The following is a 15825-nucleotide window of genomic DNA, read 5'->3' as shown; positions in this document are numbered from 1 at the left end:
TTTTTTTTTTTTTTTTTTTTTTACCAACAGCAATTTTTAGGCACCTAGGCTAGCTACTTCCTCAGACTTGCAAAGGCCTGCATGCCTTTCAGGTCTATAGATGTCTAAGATGCAATAAAAAAGAAATCTGCCCAAGACCATTTTCAAACGTTTTGGGTTACTGAATTTTGTCGTTTTCGACCAATGCTGGTTTGAGTGCAAAGGTAACCTTTTGCCTAAAAAGTCCAGTAAATGTGAAAGTGTGTGGATAATGAATCTCTTGCTGTTCGCTTTGTAATCTGACAGCGGCCGCTGACTGGCTGCAAGCACAGCTCAGCTGAAGATTTTTCAACACGTTCCTTCGGCAAGTGTCGATCTATTGATCGACTTCTGCCAAGGGAATAGGGTCGCCAACTAAGCAAATCTGCTCTGTGTGTGGCTGCTGCTTAACTCGAGACTTTCAGAATGTAATATTTCTGGCGGCATGTGATTCCTGCCCCCCCTCTGCCTTTACTGTGTCCAGCAGTAGCATGTAGGGGTCAGTGGGAGAAACCAGTGAACGTGGTAGGGGGTCAGGACTCCAGCATCACCAGCCTGAAGTGTCAGATTCTGGACTCTTCTGGTATTGATTTCTCTTCCTAATGGTATGGGCGAGGAATTAAATTTTCTTTGCAGGGAGGACATCTGTTTTAGGGACATAGTACCTGTAACACAATGGGATTTCACTTACTTTGCCTTTTTGTATGTTTACTTTCTGGAATGAATATAACCCATTTTATGTGCTCCTGGTGGAGGGCTAACCTTGCTTGATTTGCGGTATGTTTTTCATTATGTGATAAAGTAAATAAGATAATACCAGAACGGCCATGAAGAAGCAGATAAGAGAGCCATTTTTTTGGCATGCAGTACCATTTTTATTTAAAGTTTTATAAGCTTCTTTATGTCTTCAGTCATTTTCTTCTTTGCCATTTTATTTTCTGTTCATTTCCAATATAATGTTTGAGAAAAAGGTGTGCTTTCACGCATGTTGTAGGAACTGTGATGTCTGCTGGCTCTCCTGGATATCTTGCAGGAGACAGCAGCATTGCCTACAGGTGAAACTCGAATAATTAGAATATCGTGCAAAGTTCATTTATTTCACTAATGCAACTTAAAAGGTGAAACTAATATATGAGATAGACTCATTACATACAAAGCAAGATAATTCAAGCTTTGATTTGTCATAATTGTGGTGATTATGGCTTACAGCTCATGAAAACCCCAAGAACCCTAAATCCACAACCTCAAAAAAGTAGATTATTACATGCAATCAATAAAACAAGGATTGTACATAGAACAATATCGGACCTCTGAAAAGTACAAGAATGCATATGTACTCAGTACTTGGTTTGGGCCCCTTTTGCAGCACTTACTGCAATTACTTTTGCACGATATTCTAATCGAGTTTCACCTGTATAAGAACTTTCAGGCAAGGAAGAGTTGCTCCTTAGCTACTCAGTATTTGCCTGAAGCATTTCAGAGGATATGAGGTTATTGTATTAACAAAAAGTTGCTCATCTGCTTGTTATTGATGCTTCAAATTTATCACATGCTTCTCTCTGAATGTAATGTTCACTCTTTCTGGTTCAGGTCATACATGGCTGGCTCATCATTTCCTCGCTGTTGCTACTGTTTTTCTTCTCATTTATCTACTTGGGGTAAGTGTACAAGAAACCTTGTCTCTAACTGGGGACAATTTTCGAAGCGGAATGCTCTGAAAGGTGACGGATATATATGTAGGCTGCCATTGCTGACCACCGTTTTCAGCCCTTTATTTCACTTACCCAGAACAAGCACACAGCCAGTTTAGTCAGAACTCCTGTATATTCTGGGTAGTGATCAACAGGGGGCAATCACAATATTTTTGTTTCAGTACAGGATTTCTTCATTAATATGTTTTACTGTATAGCATACATTGGAGAATGCTTTCTTTTATATTTGGCAACCTATAAGAAAATGCCCACACTTGGAAATGGCACCTTTTTTTTTTTTTAGTGTAAAAATTGCTTTTGTGTTTTCCAGTGAAGTGTTCAAGACATACAATGTTGCCATGGATTACATTACTCTGGCCTTGATGATCTGGAATTTTGGAGTGGTTGGCATGATCTGCATTCACTGGAAAGGACCCCTTCTTCTACAGCAGGCCTATCTCATTATGATCAGTGCGCTCATGGCTTTAGTGTTCATTAAATATCTTCCAGAATGGACAGCCTGGCTCATCCTGGCTGTAATATCTGTTTATGGTAAGTATGTTTCTTATAGATGAGGGTCTTTGGCAGCAGTTTTACTTTTGTCGCAGACCCTGGCAAAACGGTTTTGTTCAATAGGGAAGGGTTGGAACCTCTGAGGCCTTGCTCACACCAAATGCAGAGCAGATCTGCATGAGTTTCTGCACACGCAGTGCAATGGGTTGTGCCGCGTTTTTGATGCATTCTGGGACGTTTGGTTAGAATTTTTTTTTTTTGTTTAAAATGTGCTTTCAGTGCGTTCCAGGCGTTTGCATGCGTTCCAGAGCAGGTAAAATAGGACCTGCTGCAGTTTTTTTTTACCTGCTCTGGACCTGAACGCTGCGATGTGAACTGGAGCTAAAAATACCATTGGAATACATTGGACGCAGTTTTGCTCTGGTCTGTAACTGCTCTGCACCTTCTCCGCGCTTGGTGTGAACAAGGCCTGTGTCTTTATTGCTGGTTTATGTTCCTGTTAGGGAGGTTCTTCGTACTTCCCTGTTTGAAGGCCTCACGGGAAGTAAAAGCAAATATGCCTGAAGTGAGAGGCATTTCAGCTTTTGAACAGGTGTTCCCATTGGGAAATTTTCCCTCACATTCTTTCCAGGTGACTGCTGTCATTTTTCCGGTTTACGGGATTAGCTATTAAAGTGAAGCCCCATATTGGGAACACAGACAGCAAAACCTTAACCTAGTTTCTAAACCTTCTCAACTCCATCCAAAACAATGGTTTTAGCTAGAGATGTACTTCGAGGACATATGGCTTCAAGGAGTGTATGCATTTTACAAGGTTTTATTCCTGCAGCAAGACAGGAAATCAGTCAGCATGTAAGGCTTCAAAACAGCCGGCCCTAGTTTACAAGTTGATGTGTAAAGTCTGCATATGTGCTTTGAGACTAGCTTTACTGTAAGGCTTCTCCCAGATATAATGGATATCAATTTTATAGTGTAAGCTCTTTACAGCAATGCAAAGGATTGCCAATCTGGACCTGCTAATGTTTCCTACAGACGAGGTAATGTCTGACTTTCTTTAGTTGGTTCTTGTGGTGATCTTTACAGTTTGGTTAACTTTGGATAGCAAACAATTTAGATGATGATTTTTTGGGCATAGTCATTTACCATGTCGAACTCTTACAGCTCCTCTGTTATGGTTTCTCTTTATTCATAATGCTATCACTAGGGGATGTCCGTTCAGTGCACAGACTGACACACTTTAGTAATGCATATGTATGAACACGTGTCCCGCCAAAAATGTGTTGGGTCTCAATGTGACTACTTCTTGGGTCTATGTCCCAATGTGCCTACCAACTTAAGTGTATGACAAAAGTTTAAAAATCTGCTTTAGAGAGGAGGTGCATTTCAACAACCTAAAATTGTAGAGTAGATCACTTGATACATAGCAGTTGTTGACTTTGTTGCAAAAACATTTTTATATATTTTGTGCTCCCTGTTCAATGGGATACAATTAAATGTTGGCTTTTGCATCTATGCAAACGTTACCCTTGGTACGCACAAATGACTTTAATGGGGCAGTGGCATAAAAGTGCTTTTGGTGCAAGGGTGGATTTTATATTCTTTGTAGAAAATTGAGGAATTTCTGTACACTATACATACATAAAAGTAGATAAATACTGGTGTGTGTTTTGGGTGTTTTTTTTTTTTTGTTTTTTTTATACAATTCAGTGAAGCCGTGCAAAAATAAATGCTGTGACCTAGCTAATCCAATGTTCTTCTTTAGATCTCATAGCTGTTTTGTGTCCGAAGGGGCCTCTCCGCATGCTCGTGGAAACTGCGCAAGAGAGAAATGAAACACTCTTCCCAGCCTTAATTTATTCTTGTACGTATACTGGGTAATTGGTTTTAGACAGGTCTTTTAATGAGGGTTTTTTTAAATGTTGGTGTCCTTTTTTTTTTTTTTTTTTTTAAATACATATGTATATTTTTTTTTTTGTTTAACTTCACAACAGAGCTGGTAAGTCCCCTATGTGATAGTATAGCACAGGTGACACATTGTCTTTATGAAGACATGCAGGGGTTTTTCCCTCTTTTGAAGTTGATTGAGCTTAGACTGTGCCATATCGGCTTCTGCCCTGGCCAGGGAGGTCGGTGATTGAGTTTCTGAACTTGGAAGTGTTCAAAGCTGAACACTTGTAAATTCATTCTTCACAGGAAAATCGGCAACAGATGTTCACTGATCTCCCACCACTCTTGGAGTTTGTGTGCATGCTGGCGCCACCGCCTACTTGTTACCTCAGCAGCACTGAAATGGTTGAGATGTCAGTCAATTTTTATTGTGGTCGGTATCCATTCTGAAGGAAGTTTTGGCAGGTTATTGGCTTTACTAAACACACACTTGTGCATGTTATCAGGAAGCAAATTAACCCTTCACATGTTCACTGATATAGCCAGAGGAGAATGTTTGTATGTAATTGAATTCTATGTCATCAACAGCTACAATGATCTGGCTAGTGAAGATGGCAGATGGTGATCCTGGATTCACACAGAGTGCCTCAAAGAAGCCCGCATACAACACGCAAGGTAGGGGTTCAGCTGTCAAGAAGTAGAACTCCTAAAACGTATATCGTACCTCGTGTGTTTTTTCACTGTTCTTTGTACTAAAAGACACTCAAGACCTAAAAAAAAATGAATACAAAATTATGATTCAATATTACAATACATGTATTTTTGCACAGACTCGATCATTCATGTAGGCATTTATTCAACTAAACCCTTTGACATTCCAGCAGTAAGTTGTGACAACCTGTCTCAGGTATCTGTCATCTAAACAGACTTCTTCATATAATTGTATACAAATTCTAAGAATTATTTGCAATTAATTTTTTTCTCCTGTGGAATTCGCCTGCAGTCAACATGTATGACATTTCATATGTTTTTAATGTATTGGATTGCTAGTCCACACATTCTACATAATATCGATATTTTAAAAGGAGGGGAAGCTTAAAGGAGAACTATGAGGTGTGGGATTTCCACTCATCCTCATAGTTAGCGCCGACCAAGCTGTCACAGGTTGGCTCTATCGATCGGGAAGTGAGCAGAATCATTTACCGATCTGCTCACATTCACCGATAGTCTCCCTGCATTGACCGGTGACTCAGTCACCGCTCCCCACAGGGATTCCCTCTCCCGTCTTCAATCTTCCAGCGCTGAGTGGAGGAACGGACGGAGGGGGCCAGCACAGCTGGCTCTTCCTCTAGATAGGCGAAGCCAGCCGTAACTCACGCAGCTGGGTGGATCTTGACAGTATTGTCTGGATCCGTCCCGGCTGCGGCGCACTCAGTATATTGCGGGCAATAGCCCACTATATACTAAGTATTGGGTCGCAGGAGGACGATAGTGTATGTCCTCCCATGACCCTAAAGGGAACAAAGGGAAAAACATTTACCCCATAGTTCTCTTTTAAATCCCCATAACCATGTCAATTTTAACTGCCAAATTGTCTTTAATTTTGTCTTTAATTTAGTTTTACCTTGCATTTGGAACAGTAGGGTTATTCATATGTGTTCTGCATGTCTTATTCATGCTTATTTAAACTGTGTTTGGATCTTTACATGCAAAGTGCCTGTTGTCCAGGAAGGCAGTGATGAAGCTACAGCTGATGATAATGGGGGCTTTGATTCTCAATGGGAGGAGCAAATGGATGAAAGAGTTGGACGAATTAGTTCCACTGCAGAATCTCGAGCAGCTGTTCAAGCTCTTCCAAGTAATGCACCTCCAAGTGAAGATCCTGAAGAGCGTAAGTACATGATGTAACAAGATTGAAGTGGAACTTAAGTCAATTCTATGTTTTTGAACATGGTAGTTGTAATGAAAATGAATTATGTCAAGGATAGGATTAGGCTTACAAAAAATTGAATAGGAAAAATGAACAAAATAAAAAACAATTTAGGTACCTAATGGTAAATTATGAATGTATTTTCTAAACATAACTTGTAAAGTTGAAAACCTGTCAAAGCAAAAAGTTTGCTTAAGACCCACACGTAAGGATAATTTAGTGCTAGTTCACACCAAGCGCGGAGCAGGTGCAGACCGGATCAAAACTGCGCCCAATGTATTCCTATGGTATTTTTAGCTCCAGTTCACATTGCAGCGTGCAGGTCCAGAGCAGGTAAAAAAAACTGCAGCATGCCCTATTTTACCTGCTCTGGATCTGCAAACGCATCAAAAACGCATGCAAATTTTTTTAGCCAAAAACGCATCTAAAAGACTAGCGTGCGTGTGCAGAAACCTGACCGGATCTGATCTGCATTTGGTGTGAACAAGGCCTTAATCATATCTGCTTTGCTTTTCCATTTAGCTGTTCTGCACCAAGAAAAATCCCAGTACTTCCTGTTATGAAGGAACATGGAGCATTGCTTAATAATTGGCCCTGTGCTATCACATGAGGGTAGGAGTCCTCACCCTTGTGCAAGTTCCAACGAGTGACTACAGAGGGCTGTATTTCTTCTCTTCCAGTTGCTGAATGAAGATGCAGGGGAGTAAAGAAAAGCTGATTGTGCACTCCCAGGGCCATAAAAGTGAACCTGTTGCTTTTTCCCGGATGTGCAAAGCTCAGGTGCACTATAAAATAGTTGCCATTTTGGTGAAAATGATCTATTACAGGCACTGCATTCAGATTCTCCTAACGCAAAGAAATTCAGTGGGTATAAAGAACTCTGGACTACTAGAGCTACTCTCATTTAGAAAAATAGCAATTATTGCCCAGTTTTTAACAGATAGTGGATACCTATTTTAGGAAATAGTTTCCCGTAATGGAAACTAACATCTTGCTAGGCTGTCACATTAATGAGATTATTAATCTCTAATACAGCCTGCATTGTAGATAGTTTCCCTGTAGCACAAGTTCTTCAGCTGAACAGCTTCTGAACTGTTTAAGACTATAGCCTTGTGGTGGGAGAAGCAAAGCTATTCGTTATCCAGCGTTATCGGTTCCGCTGGAATCATCTGCTTCAGGGCAGGTTCACAACATTTTCGGGAACGCACTGTGAGGTTTGCCGTGTTTTTGACGCATTCAATTTTAGGTCTTGCTGGGGGGGACCTCTGTAAGATCTACAGATAGCCAGGAAAAGAGCAGCATGATGCTTGCATATAAGAGACATGAATTTACCACAGTTGTTTACAGAGCTGCTCAAATGATCATAGCCAGGGACAATCTGGGGGGCAACGCCTCTCCACTTGTCCATATTCCAATTATTGTTCTTATATTGCCCATACAGCTCTGGGCAGGCTTCCACAAGTTCTACAAAGAATTCAGTGTCCACTTCAGCCATCATGGTTCCTATCTTCACAAATCTCTCTCCACAGAAGCAGGAAGTCCAGGGGTGATGAGATAATCCAAACCAGCCAAAAAAAATGTTTTTTCCCCGTTGCGTTCTGATGCGTTTTTGACGTGTGTGTGTTCCAGACCAGACAAAATGTGGTGCACATTATTTTTGTCTGGTCTGAAACTGACTACGGTGGTGTGAACTGAGGCCAAGAAGAGCATAGGGAAACATTGAGATGCATTGTAGGTGCGGAGGCGATCTGGAGGTGGTGTGAATGAGCCCTTAAAGAATTGGACGAGCCTCGACTCAGAACTTTACACAAAATAGAACAAACACCAGTACCTGATAAAAACATATTTTGTTAGTACCTTTTACATACTATGGAGCTCAGGGCCTGATTTATATCACGTTGAGCCAACTAGTATCAGCTGTTAGAGGTGAAGGGTTTTTATGGTGGTTGTTTTTTTTGTGCCCCATCTTAAATGTATATTAATTACATCAATCCCAGAATTTGTCAAATACATTTCAGTGCTGAATACAAGCTATCCAAGTGCAGAGGATGAGAGAACTGCGAGTTAAGTCCAAGATCCCTATACCACACCTGTTGTGAAGTAAAGCTGTCTAATCTGATTAGTGCTCCCAGGCGTGTGAGGTTACAGAACACTTTTTTTTCACCCGCCTCAAATCTGTGCTCTCCCCTATGGGGAATGTAACGAGACTCTGCGTTGTGAGCCACCTCATAGCCCACAGACATTTCACAGGAATGTCCAGGAGGTCTACAAACACTGTGCAGCCTCTCTACTAGTAGGTCAGACACATACATATTCTCTAATTTTACAGATGTTCTGCAGTTTAGTGGCTAAAATACAGCCCTAAAGCTCTGCTACATAACCTTAAAATTATCATCCAAAAGTATTCACTGCACTGTCTGCTTTCCTTAGGGGCTGCTGTTTCACAAGCTTTGTTTCTGGGTTTTTTTTTGTTCCTCTATATTTGGAGGGAGAGGCGTGTGTGTTTTATTAACCTGTCAACATTTTAATTTACTGATGGCATTAAAACACTTCCAGACATATTACATATTCACTAGTTTGTTTTTCTTCTGACACATGTAAATGATTAGTTGAAAATGTTTGTTGCGCTCTGTGGCAACATAAGCTGCATATCACGCTAATGCTTGTAAAAATTGCAGCACTACCACTTATTATATCCCTATATCTTTTGCACAGTATATCCCTATATCTTTTGCACAGTAATCTACACAAACTTCACAATAAAAGAAAACAATATGTACATAACAGCATGTGTGATTTGCAAAAATGATTAACCTAAAAAAAAGTGGTAAATTAATAAATTACAGTGATGATCAAAATCACACATGTGCAATGGTCATCAAGCTAGATCCCCATATGTATCCCAGCGCATGTATGTATGTATGTATGTATGTATGTATGTATGTATGTATCCCTTTTTATGTGTATAGTGTTGCTTCCAAAACACTGAGGGGAATTTATCAAAACTGGAACAGACAATCTGCAGAAGTTGCCATGAACAACTGCTCCAGATTCTGTCTGCTCCAGTTTTGATAAATTCCCCTCTTTGTGTTCCGGTTCACCCTTAATGGTCTAAAACTCACCTTCTTAGGTGGACCTTATACTATGAGGTCATGAAGTGCATTAAATGAGAACTATGGGGTTAAGGCTTTTCCCCATAGTTCTCAGGGTAACGGGAGGACATAAACTAGCATCCTCCCGTCCCCCTAAGCTACAGCTCGCTGTATACTGAGACACCACAGTATACCGCGAGCTACTGCTCGCGGTATACTGAGACGCTGAAGCGGATCCCGACAAGTCTGGATCCGCCCAGCTGCGTGAGTGACAGCTGGCTCTGCCCATCTAGAGGCAGAGCCAGCTGTACCCTCCCCCGTCCTGTCCGCCAGTCAGCGCTGGCGGATCGGAGTGGGGAGAGGGGAATCCATCCCCTCCCCTGTCACGGCAGAGAGCTGTGACAGGATCGAGAGGTGAGTGAACGCCGGTATGTGTTCGCTCACTTCTCGATCTACTGAGCCGACCTGTGACAGTCTCATTGTCACAGGTCGGCTAGAACTATGAGGTGAGTGAAAAACACTCACCTCATAGTTCTCCTTTAACCATTAAAGGGTTAGTTGGTATCATCAAAGGTTCCAGTCCGCGCTTTCCCTTCGAGGCAGGTTCACTTATAAGGGCAGGAATTAAGATTGTAAATAGTGCTTTCCTTTTCAATAGCTTTATTGAAAACTTCTAAAAACACACGTACAGAGTGCACTACTTCTTTTGACTCTGAATTACTGTATATGATGCATTATATTCCTCTTTCTGCTGGAGAACTATAAAATGACATCTGCTCAGAATTGACATTCTCCCCAAAATCTTAGCATGATTCCTTGTGACTATACAGCTGCAGATCTTTTTGGCAGAACAAATTATTTTGGGAAATTATACAATAGTGAGAGGTTGACACATATTTCACTTTTTTTTTTTTTTCTTTTTTCAAGGCTTAAAAGTTCAGGTATGGTTGCTGACACCCGAAAACCCATGACTTTGCTTTACTAAATAAATCTTTTTTACATTCTGGACCAGTCTGTCCTAACATAAAAAAATAAACAGTAAATGTCTACCTTTTTTTTAGGCATATTGCCTAAAGTATTGTAAAATGGTTTTGCCTTCCCAGCACAATAGTCCATGCTAACTGAACACAATCACTATACTGTAGTAATGATGTACAACCTAAAAGTAGTTCTGGTGCTCTTTTGGTTCATCAAATTGAGGGGAATTTATCAAAACTGGAGCATGGCAACCAAATCGGCTTCTCTTTCATTTTCAAAGCTTAACTGGAGGAAATGCTAGGAAGACTGTAGCACTACACTGGATCGCTACAGCACCCTTTGAAGTTAATGCCTGGAAAAGACTGTTATATGTTGTCTTCCCTCTCTGTAGAATAACATACAAGGCCAGAGGTTGCCCTGCTGCATTTAACAAGATTTAGGGGACTGGGTAGCGTTTCGACTTTTTTGTGGGAAACCTTCCCCAAACTCTACACATTTTTTAAATGGTATTGACCACGCCATTCTTTCTATTGGGATTCCTGGTATATGGCTTCCATTAAACAATAAAGACACTCCTGTAGCCTTGTTTCCTTAATGTCTACGGTATATTGAGAACACCTCCACAGCTGTACACTGTTATGGGGTTCCTTTTACAAGGTAAAAATAAATCTCTTTAAACTGGCCAGTCATTAGGCTACATTGACATGAATGTTGTCAGGCTAATGTTTCCTGATGACTTTGGGAAGCTTTAGTTTTATCATGACCTGCGGATAATAACCTAAAAATGTGTATGTTAGCAAGTTCTTTCTATGCAGAGAGAGAAGTGGGATCTTTCTCATCCAATTGCTAATATAGAGAGAGGCCCAGCATGTCTAGAGTGCTTCCCCTCCTATCTCCATAAGGATGTTCACCATTCAGATCATGCATGATCCAACTGCCAAACATCTGTAGCTACCTTTTTTAATTAATGACTCTGTTTTAAGATGGGTTAATATGATAATATTCACCAGAACACTGTCAAATTCTCTTCAGGTGGAGTAAAACTGGGACTAGGAGACTTTATATTCTACAGTGTCCTTGTTGGAAAGGCATCAGCCACAGCTAGTGGAGACTGGAACACAACACTAGCTTGCTTTGTTGCCATTTTGATTGTAAGTATGACATTTTATTCTGATCTTCAGTAAAGGTTCTGAAAGTTGTAACGGCCTGTGCCTGTATGCGCTTTTCTTTCTTAAACAAGTCACTACAAATGCAAAAGCAGCTTGAAGCAACTCCAAGCAACCTATAAACTAATCATAAATGTCTCAGAAGCAGGTCAAAGCAACACTAATGCATACTTCCTTCAGTTTCTGAGTCTGAAGCCTGCATACACAACTCCTTAAGGTGTCTTTAACATCTCATTATCTCACACCTTCTTTTTTTTTTTCTCTAACATTTGCACCTTTTTTTTATTTTTATTTTTTTATTTTTATTGCAGTTAACAAATGTATCTCTCTATTAGCAATATGAAATACACCAGCACATGTGTGTGCATAAATTGTATATTGCAATAATTCATTTTTATTGACACCACAGTTAAGCTGGCCATACACCTTGCTTCCGATGACTGCAATGCTGAATGGGCAGTGTGCGCTTGCGCACACCGGCCCGTGCGGCATTTGTCTTACATGCAGGCCACAAACCCACCGAAAACCGTACGATTCTGGGCGGGTTTTCAAACATGCTCGTAAGACAAAAGACGTGCGACCGTACAGTAGAAACGGTTGCACGCCTTCCATACACCTGCCGATTATTGTACGATCGCGGGATTTCCCATGATTATTGTACGATAATCGGCAGGTGTATGGGCACCTTTAGGCTGTCATCATTCCTTTATAGGCAAATGAACACCAAGTGTGAACTGTTTGTCTGATTTGGTTAAAGTGCCCTTTGCTTTTGCTTATGTATGATTATGCTTATTTTGGTAAATACATTCAGAAGACGACAGACATTTTCCTTTCCTGATTCATTCTTGTGACAGTCTTAAAGCTGCATACAAATAGGTGCATACAATCTTACAGGTGAGCCAAAAGTAAATTCGTTTCAGGGGTCTATTCACACTGTTACATTACGGTGACAAATGTTACTGCAGCTGCCCCAATTCACTATTACACTAGAATGCAATGCACCACATTACAGTGTACCAAACCATACATGCCATAAGTTGCGTTTGAAAAAGGTCCAAAACTGACAGTTATCAATAATTGCAGCCCATTCAGGGCCCATTTACATTTATGGGTCACACCCATTTTTGTGTTTATTACGATGCACTGCCAGCCCATTCAAAATAAATGCTGTCTTGAAGCGCACCTTGTCACATGTTAACACAATTGCTTTACTGAAACCCATAATGTTAATGGGCCCTTATTTGAGATATTGTCAATTGCATGAAGGTCTCTTGCATAGTTTCTGGAATACCTGTGTAGGATGGAGTGAATTAACCCCTTCATGACTGAGCTAGTTTTCAGGTTCTGTTCATAAATGACTGACACATTTTTTACATTTTTGCTGTGTGATTCTTCCACAGCAGTAATATACTTTCTTACTAAATGTACCCACACATATTATATATAGTTTTTTAGAGGACAGATAGGGCTATATAATTATATCACATATGTGTACCTAACCCCTCACTTTGAATAAAATAAAAAAATGAGGAAAAAAACTAGAAGAAAACACTTTTTTCACAAGTTTTGATTATTATTTTTTTTTTTTTAATTTTTTTATATTAATTATAGTATAAAAAATATATTTATATATAATTTATATTTTCCTTATTTTGTTTTACACTTTATTTTTAATTTTTTACACTTTGTAAAAAAAAAAAATATATTTTTTTTTTCTTGTCGGTTTATATCAAGCAATCACTATGACAGCTTGATAAATTAACTTTTTTATTTTTGGCTATTAGGCTGATTCAAACTTAGGAACAGCTAATAATAACCTTAGAGACTGATCCTGACTTTACATTTCACTCAAAAGATATACATTGTATCTCTTATATATCTTTAGTGAAATGTATCTAAACATCGGGCTCTGGAGCTGTCAAAACAAATAGCAGAGAGGTGAGGTGAGTCACTGCTGCCTCTCTGCTATTTTGAGCAGTCAAATGCGGGATCGCAAATTGCGGTCCTCTATTTGCATGTAACGGCTTCATTCTTTCATTAATGAAAGGAAGAAGCTTTTACAAAAAGCTTAATTATTTAATTAACTAATGCCTCAATACTGAGACATTAATGAATGACTGTTAAATGCTGAGAATCAGCAAATACCGGCATTACAAAGCCTGATATAGCTCGTCACGTACAGTGTACGTGGCCAGTCATATAGGCACAAAGTGACAAGACGTACACTGTACGTCTCCCGTCACAAAGGGGTTAAACAATAATCCTTATTTGTGGGTTGTCCATCCTGAGTTTTATAAAGTAAATTCCACAGCACTATTACAGTGCCTTGCATCAACATTTCTGAGCAAGCGAATATTTTGTAAACTAGGGAGGATTTTTCCAGTGTTTTTCTTGTAATGCACACTTACCTATTGCTTTCTTTACAGGGTCTGTGCCTTACTCTTTTACTCCTTGCCATTTTCAAGAAGGCTTTACCTGCTCTGCCCATCTCAATAACATTTGGACTTGTATTTTACTTTGCCACAGACAATTTAGTACAGCCTTTCATGGACCAATTGGCATTCCACCAGTTTTATATTTAACCTCCGGACACTTTGATTTCCTGGGACTTATGTTTTCCCCTCAAAATGACTGCATATGAACACCTAACAGAAAAGAGCATCTATTTCTAGATTTTGATTCCTGAAATCCAAGGGATTGAGTTGATTGCCCTCTTGCTAGTGATGAGCAGGTAGTATATCATGGCAAAGCACCTTCATGTTTTTGTTTTGTTCCGACATCAAGAAAGAGTCCCGGTAAGCTGACGTGTTCATTGTGGTAGCATTTTTGCACCTGCATTGTGTCATTGAAAAGTACACATGGTGTGAAAAGTGACTTCAACCAACATCTTCACCTACTGAATGTGGGACCTCCTGAAAACCCTTTAACATGGCTTGGCAGCAGCTGGGTGAAAATGAAGACTTTTCAAGGGAGGATATTCATAAGGTACACAGATCATTACAGAGAAGTCTAACTTGTTTCTGCCCTCAAGAACAAATTTCAGGGGGAATTATTATAATTTTTTTGTTTTTTACACTAATATTCCCACTATGCTGGGAGTGAATAACACTGTACTATAAAGCAATATACTGTGCAGCGAACATGATCTTCCAATAATAAACACTGTTGGAGTCTGTTAGTATATTACTACACTTGTTAGTTCCTTCTTGCCAAAAGTGTTCTTTTTATTTCTAAAATATCTCTTATTTTTTTTATTTCTTAATACACTGTCAGAAATACATGTGTTTATGTGCTTTTGGGAGTAATTCTAAAACTACAAGGATATAAATGAGCAATGCATATTTGAGCCTTTGTAGTTTTCTTATTTCTTGGCTCCTAATAGCTGCAAAAATGCTACTGAATTGTTAAGCATTGACCTTTTGTAGCGTTAAATTCTGTGGATACGTGAAGGCATTTGGTTTACAGATGATACTGAGCCGAGCATATCACACGATACATCAACGAATACCTTTTGTGGGAGTGGTTTGTTTTTGTAATCTTTGACCATGTCGTTTTGCTTGCTTATTTTGTTAGTATTACACTGGAAAGAAAACTGACTTCTGTTATAAAATGCAAGTTTTGTCAAGACTTAATTTTTTTAATTATTATTGTAACCACTTAATTACCAGCCTGTATATACCTCTTTTATTACTAGATCTATTTCTGTTTTCAGTCCTGTGATAGCTTGACAGAGTAATTGTCAGTCATGCAACATGGTATCCTATTTTTTTTTCAAATCTCTGCCCTTCTGCAAGGAACACAAAACGTTTTAAAGGACTGCCAGGCGCCTCAGTCCTTGTCTCCTTCAAACACTCCCATGACCAGTTCCTAGTTTTTGGGGGGGTTTTTCCACTGTGGTCAGAAACCTCCTCCTTGCTGGCCAAAGACAAGCAAGCAGGCCAGTGACTCCTGTGGCTTTAAGGTGGAGGGGCCCATAAGAAGGGTGTCTGGCCCTTGGTCAAATAGGCTACACCTTTCCTTCACAGTAGCCCCACAACTCTGGTCCTCTATTATTGCTGACACTGTGGGGATCAGTTGGGTTGGCGTCCTCTATTAGCCCTCTCTCCCTCAGCTGTGATTTTATCTGGTAATGCAAGTTAGTTTATTGTTTGACTCCGATCGTAGGAGCTTCAGGCACACTCACATGTCCTTTCCTGCAGAGTATATTTTTCTTTGGGCCATGGCATTGTCTTTGGAGGTCAGCAGTAGGGACTCTATTGCTGAGCTGCTTCAACCTTATGAATGAAGAGCTTACTCCTTGGAGTTGTGGTCTTTTACCCCCAGATTTTGGTATAGTGTTGGAAACAAGAGGGTGTTTACCGCAATTATATGAGCAACCTGTGGATCTGGCTAGTGCTGTTTTTTGTTTGTAAAAATGATTTAATTATTTAATGCTGTAAAGACTCATCCCTCCCCTCACCCTTTTTATTCACCAACTTTCATGCTGGTTCTCTAGTCTTTCAGCACCAGGTTAAGTGCCTATTAGCTCTGTATCTGTGGGTGTGGATTGG

At 39.9% G+C, this 15825-nt stretch overlaps 1 protein-coding gene across 1 annotated transcript in view; it reads left to right on the top strand.

Moving 5' to 3' along the window:
- PSEN1 (presenilin 1) overlaps positions 1-14456 on the top strand; it is a 43971-nt gene extending 29515 nt beyond the window's left edge. The window contains exons 5-11 of the mRNA XM_018571799.1: positions 1609-1676; positions 2041-2261; positions 3985-4083; positions 4698-4784; positions 5824-6000; positions 11142-11260; positions 13702-14456. Coding sequence (XP_018427301.1) covers positions 1609-1676; positions 2041-2261; positions 3985-4083; positions 4698-4784; positions 5824-6000; positions 11142-11260; positions 13702-13857 — 927 coding nt within the window. The 3' untranslated portion in view covers positions 13858-14456. The remainder of the gene's footprint in view (positions 1-1608; positions 1677-2040; positions 2262-3984; positions 4084-4697; positions 4785-5823; positions 6001-11141; positions 11261-13701) is intronic.
- The last annotated feature ends 1369 nt before the right edge of the window (positions 14457-15825 follow it).

Source organism: Nanorana parkeri, unplaced genomic scaffold (genome assembly GCF_000935625.1).
Source record: "Nanorana parkeri isolate BGI_ZX_2015 unplaced genomic scaffold, ASM93562v1 scaffold1842, whole genome shotgun sequence".
Taxonomy (NCBI): Eukaryota; Metazoa; Chordata; class Amphibia; order Anura; family Dicroglossidae; genus Nanorana; species Nanorana parkeri.
Note: the sequence above shows the minus strand (reverse complement) of the source record. Positions and strands in the feature narration are given on the sequence as shown.